Below are 10,016 nucleotides of genomic sequence, written 5' to 3' on the forward strand. Positions count from 1 at the left end.
GGCGACGTTTAACTACAACAAGATGCCATGGAGGGTAAGTTGTTGTTGTTATGTGCCGTGGAGTCGGTTCTGAGGGTAAGAGACATCCTTATTTCCTATACACTAATAAAGTCCTCCTGGTGTTGCAGCTATGAAGCGCTCAACTACTTACCGGAAGTTGAGCAGTTTGAATTCACCCAGCTGCTGATTCGGTGAAGAAAAAGATACTGTCTATTTCCTGCTTGGTGGTGGTGGTGATGTGTGGTGGAGTCTCATAAGGACCCTGTTCAGGGTTTCCGAGGCTGTAAATCTTTATGGGAACTAAAAAATAACACTTTAGTATTGGACCCAGATTTTTAAAAATCAGAAATCACTATTGTGCATACATAAAAAAAGAAAATAGAAGAGTGAAAGACGCTGGTCAAGACGGTCCTTAAACCTCTCTATCTTCAGTGTTTGTTTCTCAGAGGATTCACGTCTGCATTTTTCTACAGAACATTAATAATGTGCCACCCGGAGTCTTGGTGATGTAATAATTCTTAAAACAATCTATAAAAAATTAAAATCAGTTAGTCCTGGGTACATGAGCCAAGCTTTACAATTATGTGGTGCTGGTCTACCTTTAAGGAGCCCTGGCAGCGTAATGGGTTACACGTTGTGATGCTAACTGCAAGGTCAGCAGTTCAAATCCACTGGTTGCTCCATGGAAGAACGATGAGGCTTTCTGCTCCCTCCTGTAAAGATTTCCAGTCTCAGAAACCCTATACAGGTTTGCTATGAATTGGAACCGACCAGCAGCAGGTCTACCTTTGTTGTGGTTAAGAGCCATCGAGTCGGTTCCGACCCATAATGACCCTGTATAGGGTTTCCGAGGAGCAGCTGGTGAGCTTGAACCACCAACGTTGCAGTTCACTTGGCTTTGCAGTCTGGCGTATTAACCCACAGCACCACACCAGGACTCCAGGTCTACCTTTGGGAAGGGGTCAATAGTGCTAGTATTCTTACCTTCCATGAAGGAGACTAGGATTTGATATCTAGCCAATGCATCTTAACCACAGCCAACAGCGGCCTGTCTGTGGAGGTTTGTATGTTGCTAGGGTGTTGAACAAATCTCAGCAAAGCTTCCAAACTAAAACAGACTAGGCTGAAAGGATGAAAGACCTACCCGTTTACTTTCTACAATCAGGCAATGGAAACCGTATGGATTCAATAGGCAAATGTATGGAGACTGGAGCCTGTTGGTGATAAGCAGGTAATTCTGGGTGGGGCACTGAGCTTCTGTTAAGGACAGTGGGGAAAACTGAGAAAGAATAATGATGATGGTTACATATGTGCTGAAAATAACTAACTGAATTGCACATGCAAAAAATGTTTAAAATGACATATTTTTGGTTACACAAATTGTTGTTGTTAAGTGTCATTGAGTTGGTTTCGACCCATAGCGACCTTGTAGAGAGTTTCTTAGACTGTATATCTTTGCTGGAGCAGAAAGCCTCATCTTTCTCCTGTGGAGTGGCTCAAACCACCAACCTTGTGGTTCCAGGTCCAGTGTTTATTTCACAGCACCACCAGCATTCCATATACACACATACGTGTGTACGAGAGGACTTGAAAAAGTTTATGGAAAACATGGAGTTAAAAGATAACAAATTTGCCATGAACTTGTTGAAGCCTCCTCATGTGTGTGTTTGTGAGTGTGTGTGTGTGAATTGTCTCTGTCATCACCAGTTCAAATCCTTGCTTTTAGACTTTAATTTTGGGGCAAGGTGCCAGGGTTTGAAAGCAACATGGTTGTGTGTTAGAAGCATAGGCCCTAAAACAGGAATCTTTTCTCAGTGTGGCACCCTCTACACTGGCTGGAGAAAAGCTGAGAAAGGGTACTGTCGTTGTGAATGAGAGACAATATTTTAATGACAGCTGACAAGCATTTGAACATTTAGAGAAGTGAGTGGTTCTAAACTTTGGCTTCATATCTTAATTAGTTGGGATGCTTTTTAAAAAAAAAAATAAATAAATAAACCCTGATGTCAACTAAGCATATAAAAAAGATGTATAACATCACTTTCCATTACCACCATACACCTATTGTTGTTATGAAGTGCCGTAGCAACTGACCCATAGCAACCCTGTATAGGGTTTCTGAGGAGCAGCTGTAGAGCTTGAACCACTGACCTTGCAGTTCAAACAACTTTGCAGTCTGACGCATTAACCCATAACGCCACACCAGGACTCCTATTTAGAGAAGTTAAAGTCAAATATACTAATAATACCAAGTATTGGTGAGGTTGTGGAGTGACTGTTGTTGTTGTTGTTGTTAAGTGCCTTCGAGTTGGTTCCGACCCATAGCGACCCTGTACAGGGTTTCCGAGGGTGTAAATCCTTACGGGAGTAGAAAGCCGCATCTTTCTCCCACGGAGTGACTAGAACGCCACAAATGATACCGTGGAGTAACACCTGGTGACATAAAGATTACAGCCGAGAAAAGCCTGTGGAGCACTTCTACTTTGTAAAACATGGGAGTCCTGGTGTGGATTAATGCGCTTGACTGCAAAGTCAGTTTGAAGCTCAAGGTTGGCGGTACAAACTCACCAGCCGCTCCTCGGAAACCCTATACCATATCCCTATGATTTGGAACCAACAGCAACAATTCTTAAATGAGCACAGTGCTCAAGGCAGACATCCTTTAGTTGTTAAGCTAAAAGATTGTTTGGTTTTAAGAAGACTTCAGGATTTCTTTTTGTAATGAAAATGGTCTAAATATAATTGCGATGGTAGTTCCACAATCCTATGACTGTACGAAAAAAATTGAATTTTATACATTCAGTAGGTGGGTGTGGCGCTGTAGGCTAATGCACTGGACAGCAAAGTCCACATGAACCACAAGGTCAGCAGTTCAAGCTCACCAGCCAATCCTTGGAAACCCTATACAGGGTCGCTATGGGTTGGAACTGACTTGACGGCACTGAATAACAACAACAACAATGGATAGGTATAAGAGTCCTGGTGTGGCACTGAAGGATAAGCACTGGACCTCAAGGTCAGTTTGAACCTCAAAGTCAGTGGTTCAAACTCACCAGCTGTTCCTCAGAAACCCTATATAGCATCACTATGAGTCGGAACTGACTCGACAGCACTTAACAACAACAACAATGGGTGGGTTTAATAGTGTGTGAATTATACCTCTTTAAAACTATTATGAAAAATTTCTACAAGACCAGAAAAAACAATTGTATCTTTCAGATAGTCCTGGAGGGAGGGGGGAAGAATAAAACAAAGCAAAAAGAGAAAAAAAGATGAAATTATACAGTATGTTTTTCCTACTATAATGTAGCCTATTTTGTAAGAAGATGTGAACAAGTAAGTCATTTACTTTTGCCTGCTAAAAAGTGTTTGTTTAAAAAGTAATTTTAATTGTTTCTGTTCAATAATATTTGAGAAATGCAATTTCTCAAAAAAAAGCAGAGCGAAAATTAGAAGTCATCCACAATCACACCACCATAAATAAGCATTATTGAGTGTTGGTTGAGTACCTTTCCAAATGTTATTATTTGTTCTTGACAGGAAATTGATAAAATATTTTCATTATTACCTTATTTTACAGTTAAATGTAGTGAAATAAATATATGCCCTAAATTGTGTCTTTCAGATAACCCTTTGCAAAACATAGGTGAGTTGATTAAAAAAAAAAGATGCTTTTGTTGTTAGAGTTTCTTCTTAAATTTCCCACAGACACACAACATGAAGCCACTTAGTACTTTTCTCCCTGGTATTAAATCAGTTAAGGAAAAATACGGAAAGAGAAATCATGGTTTTTACTGCCAAAGATGACCATGCTAACATTTCTGAGTGATAAATATGGTATACAACTACATAATGCAATTTTAGTTTTGCAAAAACAGTTTTATAGAGTGTGATGAAATAATGTTCTTTTTATCATTTAAAGATGAAGTACAAATATTTCAGTATCTATTTATATGCTCATCTTTGTTAATATCTGCAAATTTTTAGCTATGATTTATTTCTGAATTTCCTTAGTGGTTGATATGTTTAAATGGATCCCTGTATTTGGAGTCCTGGTGTGGCACTGTGGGTTAATGCTCTGGATTGCAAGGTCACTTTGAACTGCAAGGTCGGTGGTTCAAGCTCACTAGCTGCTACTTGGAAACCCTAGACAGGGTCACTATGAGTCGGAACTAACTCAACAGCACGTAACATATTTTGAGCTAATATACTAACTGCACTGAAATGAGCAGTCTTAACCTGAATATCAATTCAACTAAAATCAGGAAAGCCTGGGGGTGTCTTTTGTGATAAATATTAGTTAACTTTATTTTGAGGGGCTTTGACAAATGTGAGTTGGAACCGACTTGGAGACACTTAACAGCAAACACATGTGGTACAGTGCTTAAACACTTGGCTGCTAACTGAATAGTCAGCAGTTCAAATCCACCAGCAGCTCTGCAGGAGAAAAGACCAGGCGATCGGCTCTTTTAAAGATTACAACTAGGAAACCCTAGGGGGCAATTTAACTCAGTTCCATGGGGTTGTTATGAGTCAGAATCAACTTGCTGGCGCACAGCAACAGCAATACATGTGACGTTGTAAAAAGAAACTATCCATAAGCCTATAGAAAATGCAAGTGGAAACTTTATTTTATGAGTGAATACCTAAAAACCTCTAGTGACACTAGCAAAATTTTCTCGTAGTATCAGAGCGTCTGGTTATGTGGCTGGATACAAGATAAATACACACAGTCTTCCTTTTTTTCCTGTAATGGTTGTTGTTATGTGCCGTGGAGTGGGTTTCAACTCATAGCGGAACCTGTACAGTTTCTGAGGCTGTAAATGTTTACAGGAGCAGAAAGCCTCATCTTTCTCCTGTGGAACAGCTGGTAGTTTCGAACTGCTGACCTTGCGGTTCGCAGCCTGATTCGTAACCACTGTGCAACCAGAGCTCCTCCTGTAATCGTAAGAAGCTACTAAACAATGACGGAAAGGAAAAAATTTTCCTTAAAGTGACAAAAAATATTGGGGAATTAGATCAGCAAGAATATAGGAGTTATATGAAGGTGGTTCTGTAGGATAAGCACTGGACTGTGAACCATAGATTGGAGGTTCAAGCACACTAGACACTCAGAGACAGATGAGGCTTTCTGCTCCCATAAGGATTTAAAGCCTTGGAAACCCTATAAGGGTCACTATGAGTCAAAACTGACTCCAGAATACTTAACAACAACAATGGTAATATGAAGGAATCCTGGTGATAATGGTTAAGGTCGTAGCTTCTAACTGAAAGGTTGGCATTTCCAATCCATTCAGTGGCTCCTTGGAAGTAAGGCTTGACAATCTGTTTCCGTAAAGATTACAGCCAAGAGAATCCTATGGGGCAGTTCTACCTTGTCACAGAGTCAGCCTAAATTAGAACCAACTTGATGGCACTCAACAACAACAAAATATGGTGGGGGTGGGGATGGGAAGACAGGCTTATCAGTCAGATAGAGAGAGCTGGAACACCTGAGAGTTTGGCCCTTAGTCTTCGGGGAGTCCTGGTGTGGTGCTGTAGGATAAGCACTAGATAATTGAAAGGTCAGTGGTTCAAACCCAACCAGCCACTCCTCAGAAACCCTCTAGAGAGTCACTATGAGTCAGAACTGACTCCACAGCACTTCAAGTATGGAAATGAACTCACTTCCATGGCTCAATTTTCAGACAAGCAATAGATCAATCTATACATGGGGTATGGGCAGGAGGGGGTAGAATAAGACTAGAGAGTTCTGCACACCTTTGAATGACCAACCATTTAAGATCAAAAGGGCAGCATTTGTCCAAGGACAAAGTTCAGAAGGGTTAAGAAAGAGGAGGAATGGAAACAGGAAACACACAGAGGAAGTGGGTCACTGATGGTATGTTATTGTGGGGGCTGCAATCAATGTTCTGAAGCAAAATGTGTAGGGATGATCGAATGGAAAACTGATCTGCTCTGTAAACCTTCACCTACAATTCACAAGAAGAAGGTTTTTTTGTTTTTAAAGATAAATGTTAACAAAAAATGAGATAAATGGTAAAATCCTATTGAAGAATGTGCAACAAGATCTGAAAGATGGGAGATCTTTCCATGTCCTTAGATGGTAGACATAATGCAACAATCTCACATGTCCCCAAACGAACATTTCTATCCATACAATTTTATCTGAGTACATTTTAAAGTCTAAGAAGAATGAAATAAATGTCAGCACCACATTTTATTTTTCAGATACTACATATCATTTCCCAGAGATGAGAGGTAAGTGGATCAGAAGACTTTTAGTATTTCAGTGTGTTTCATTTAAATTTTGTAAAAATAGGGAATTGATTCTTTTTTTCCCGGTAAAAAATGTTTCCCCTTTTAAAAATGCTTTATAAGTGACTTGTGGACAGTTAGGGAAAAAGTCACCGTGAATTTTCACTAGCACTAAATAGTTCTAATCTTTCATTTCTGCCTTAGCAAATAGATAACATCTGATTTTTAAATTCATATAGGAAATAAATGTTTAGTGATAATTAGCAATACTGTGAACAAATACACTGCTGCGTTGGAGAGACACCTAGTCTTACCAGATATTAAAACATACTTCAGCCTAGTAAACCCTCTGAGGCAGTTCTACTCCATCATATAACGTCGCTGTGGACTCAAATGGACTCAACAGCCCCTAACAACAACAGCAGATGTTGTAAGGTGCTCTGGTGGCAAATTGGTGGTAACACACTCAGTTGTTCACCAAAAGGTCAGCGGTTTGAAACCACCCAGTTGCTCTCTGGAAGAAAGATCTGGCAGTCTGCTTCCTAAAAGATTATAATTTAGGAAACTCTCTGGGCCAGCTCCACTCTGTCATGTGGGGATACAATGAGTCAGAAATGGACCCAACAGCTCACAACAACAAAAGCTTGACAAACAACTCCAAAGAGAAGAGTTCACAGGACATGAATGACCCAGTTCCAAAAAAAGGGAATCGAATTGGCCAAGACATCATTTTATTTAGTTGAGATATGTTATCAGGAGTGACCAGTCCCTGGAGGAGGACATCATGCTTGGTAAAGTAGAGGGTCGTTGAAAAACAGAAGACCTTCAATAAAACGGCTGCAACAGCGGGCTTTAAATATGACAATGATTGTGCAGATAATATAAGAGCTGGCAGCGTTTTGTATGTGCGTGAGAGGGAAAAATAGTATATAGGCGTGTGGGAGAGAAAGAAAGTACACAGGCGTGTGCATAAGAGAAAGAAAGAGCATGTGAGGGTGTAGGGGTGGTGATTGTGTGTGTGACAAGTGTGCAGGTGTTGAGAGAAAGTGTGTGTGGTGAGAGAGAGTTGTGTGTGGGTGTGTGAGAGAGAATAACTGTATATGTGAAAGACTATATGAATGTGTAAAAGAGAATTTGTGTCAGTGTATTTTATGAACGTGTATGAAGAGGGACATCAGCAATAATATCCTTCATTCCACAGCCTCTTCTGAATCCAGCTTGAACCTCTGGAAGTTCTCTGTCAATGTATGCTTGCAACTGTTTCTGTATTTTAGTAAAACTTTACTCTCATGAGATATCAAAGAGATTGTCCGATGATTTCCGCATTCTGTTGGGTCACCTGTCTTTGGAATGGGCACAAATATGGATCTCTTCCAATCAATCGGCCAGATAGTCGGCTTCCAAATTTCTTGGCAGAGATGAGTGAGTGCCTCCTGTGCTGCTTTACTTACTTGAAAGATTTCAATGTTTATTCCATCAATTCCTGGTGCCTTGTTCTTTGCCAATTCCTTCAATGCACCTTGGACTTCCTTCTTCAGTATCATTGGCTCTTGATCATATGCTACCTCTTGAAACGGTTGAAAATCAACCATTTCCTTTTGATACAGTGACTCTGAGTATTCCTTCCATCTTTTTTTGATGCTTTCTGCATCATTCAATAATTTGCCCAGAAAATCCTTCAATAACGAAAGTCGAGGCTTGAATCGATTCGATCGCACCTAACAACAACAAATGTAGCTGGAAGGGTATGTGTGACTGTGTATACGTGTGTGTGTGCGAGAGAGGAGTACATGTGTGTGGGGGAGACTGTGTATGAGAGAGAAAGTGGGGAGTGTGTGAAAGAATGTGTCAGTGTTTTATGAGAGTGTGTATAATAGAAACTGTGTGCATGTGTATGTGTGAGAGAAAATGTATATACATGTAGGGCAGACTGTGTGTATGAGAGAGTAGGTGTGGGGGGAAACTGTGTGAGAGAGAAAGGTGTGTGTGTGAAAGAATTGTGTGAGAGTGTGTGTGAGAGAGAGACAGAGGTGGTAAAAGAGGGTGAAGAGAAGATAGGCAAGAAAAACTTTTTTTTTTTCTGTTAAATAAATGCCTATGTTCCTGGTGCTGTGGATGGGTTAATGTGCTGGACTGCAAGGTCAGTTTAAAGTGCAAGGTCGGTCAGCAGTTCAAGCTCACCAGCCACTCCTTGGAAACCCTGTACAGGGTCTCTATGAGTCAGAACCAACTTGACGGCACTTTACATCAACAAAGCTTGGGATAGATTACTTAACTGGGATCAGATGCTAAGCAAACTTCTTTAGGGCCTGGAAACAATGGGATAGGGTCTGGGAGGAAAACTTTATCTTTCCTGGTCCTAGAGTTCCATTGTCATGTGAGTTGTGTGATGCAGGAATGTTCAGAAGAATGGAAATGGAAGCATTTCAGTGGACACTCCCACAGATGGATGAAGAGTTTTCGTTTCTTTTTTCTAGATGGCAAATGTGCCTTTCCATTCAACTATAAAAAACAAACATTCTATAGTTGCATCCGGGTTTCAGCAAAACACAACTGGTGCTCATTAAATAAGACTTACCAAGGATATTGGAAGTATTGTGGTAAGGAGGGTGAGTGTCTTGCTTTTGAATACTTCAAAATGGTAATCTTGGGCACTGGTGTTTTGGTTGGGTGAAATCCAAAAGAATGTTCTGGAAAATGGAATCAATAGCTAAATACATTGTTTGAATAATGCACACGTGCTTTTCTGCCAGCACAAAAATCACATCACAACAAAATCTATGATGAGCACTTTAGCCTCACTACCTTGAAGGAGCTCTGGTAGCGTAGTGGTTACGAATCGGGCTGCGAACCTTAAGGTCAGCAGTTCGAAACTACCAGCCGCTCCGCGGGAGAAAGATGAGGCTTTCTACTCCCGTAAAGATTTACACCCTTGGAAACCCTGTACAGGGTCGCTATGGGTCGGAACCGACTCGATGGCACTTCACAACAACAACAACCTTGAAGAGAAATTGCTTTTGTAAGAAATCAAAGTAATATTGTATCATCTGACTTTGGTGGACTGGGTTCTAGCCTCCCACCAGTATGGTCATTGTCTGGCTTTAGGGGACTGGGTCTCAATCTCCCAACAATATTATCATCACTTGGCTTTGGCAGAATGGGTCTCAATTTCTCACCAGTACTGTCCTCATGTGACTTTGGTGAAATGGATGATGTGAATGGAAAGCAGAAGTGTGTTTGTGTATGTGTTAGGTATGTGTGCATGCAAATGTGTGCGTTGTGGTGGGGAGCCAAAGAAAAAATGTTTTTTATTCTGATGATTTCTTTACTCTTGGTAGATACTGCAGACTGTGTGTTTCCCTTCTGGTATAAACGACTGATCTACTGGGAGTGTACAAACGATGGACATTTATTTGGGAAAAAATGGTGTTCGTTAACTCACAATTATAACAAGGATCATCACTGGAGATATTGTGATTGATGATGAGATTTGTGCTCAGCCTACATGTTGGAAGTCTGAACCCACCCAGTGGCACTGCAGAAGAAAGGCTTGACAATTTGCTCCCGTAAAGATTGCAGCCTACGGAGAGCAATTCTCTGTAATACAAGTAGTTTGTCACTCCTTCTTCCTAGTCTGTCTTCATCTGGAAGCTCATCTGAAACCTGTCCACCATGGGTGAGACTGCTGGTATTTAAAATACCGGTGGCATAGCTTTCAGAATCATAGCAACTCATAAGCCACCACAGTACAACAAACT

At 40.7% G+C, this 10,016-nt stretch overlaps 1 protein-coding gene across 1 annotated transcript; it reads left to right on the plus strand.

Moving 5' to 3' along the window:
* The first annotated feature begins 27 nt into the window (after positions 1 to 27).
* Positions 28 to 9,739, plus strand: BSPH1 (binder of sperm protein homolog 1). The gene is made up of 3 exons (XM_006868418.1): positions 28 to 34; positions 8,736 to 8,867; positions 9,597 to 9,739. The coding sequence occupies exons 1-3, from the start codon at positions 28 to 30 to the stop codon at positions 9,737 to 9,739; spliced, it is 282 nt and encodes a 93-aa protein (XP_006868480.1).
* Positions 9,740 to 10,016: the final 277 nt, after the last annotated feature.

This window comes from Chrysochloris asiatica, unplaced genomic scaffold (genome assembly GCF_000296735.1).
Source record: "Chrysochloris asiatica unplaced genomic scaffold, ChrAsi1.0 scaffold00116, whole genome shotgun sequence".
Classification (NCBI taxonomy): Eukaryota; Metazoa; Chordata; class Mammalia; order Afrosoricida; family Chrysochloridae; genus Chrysochloris; species Chrysochloris asiatica.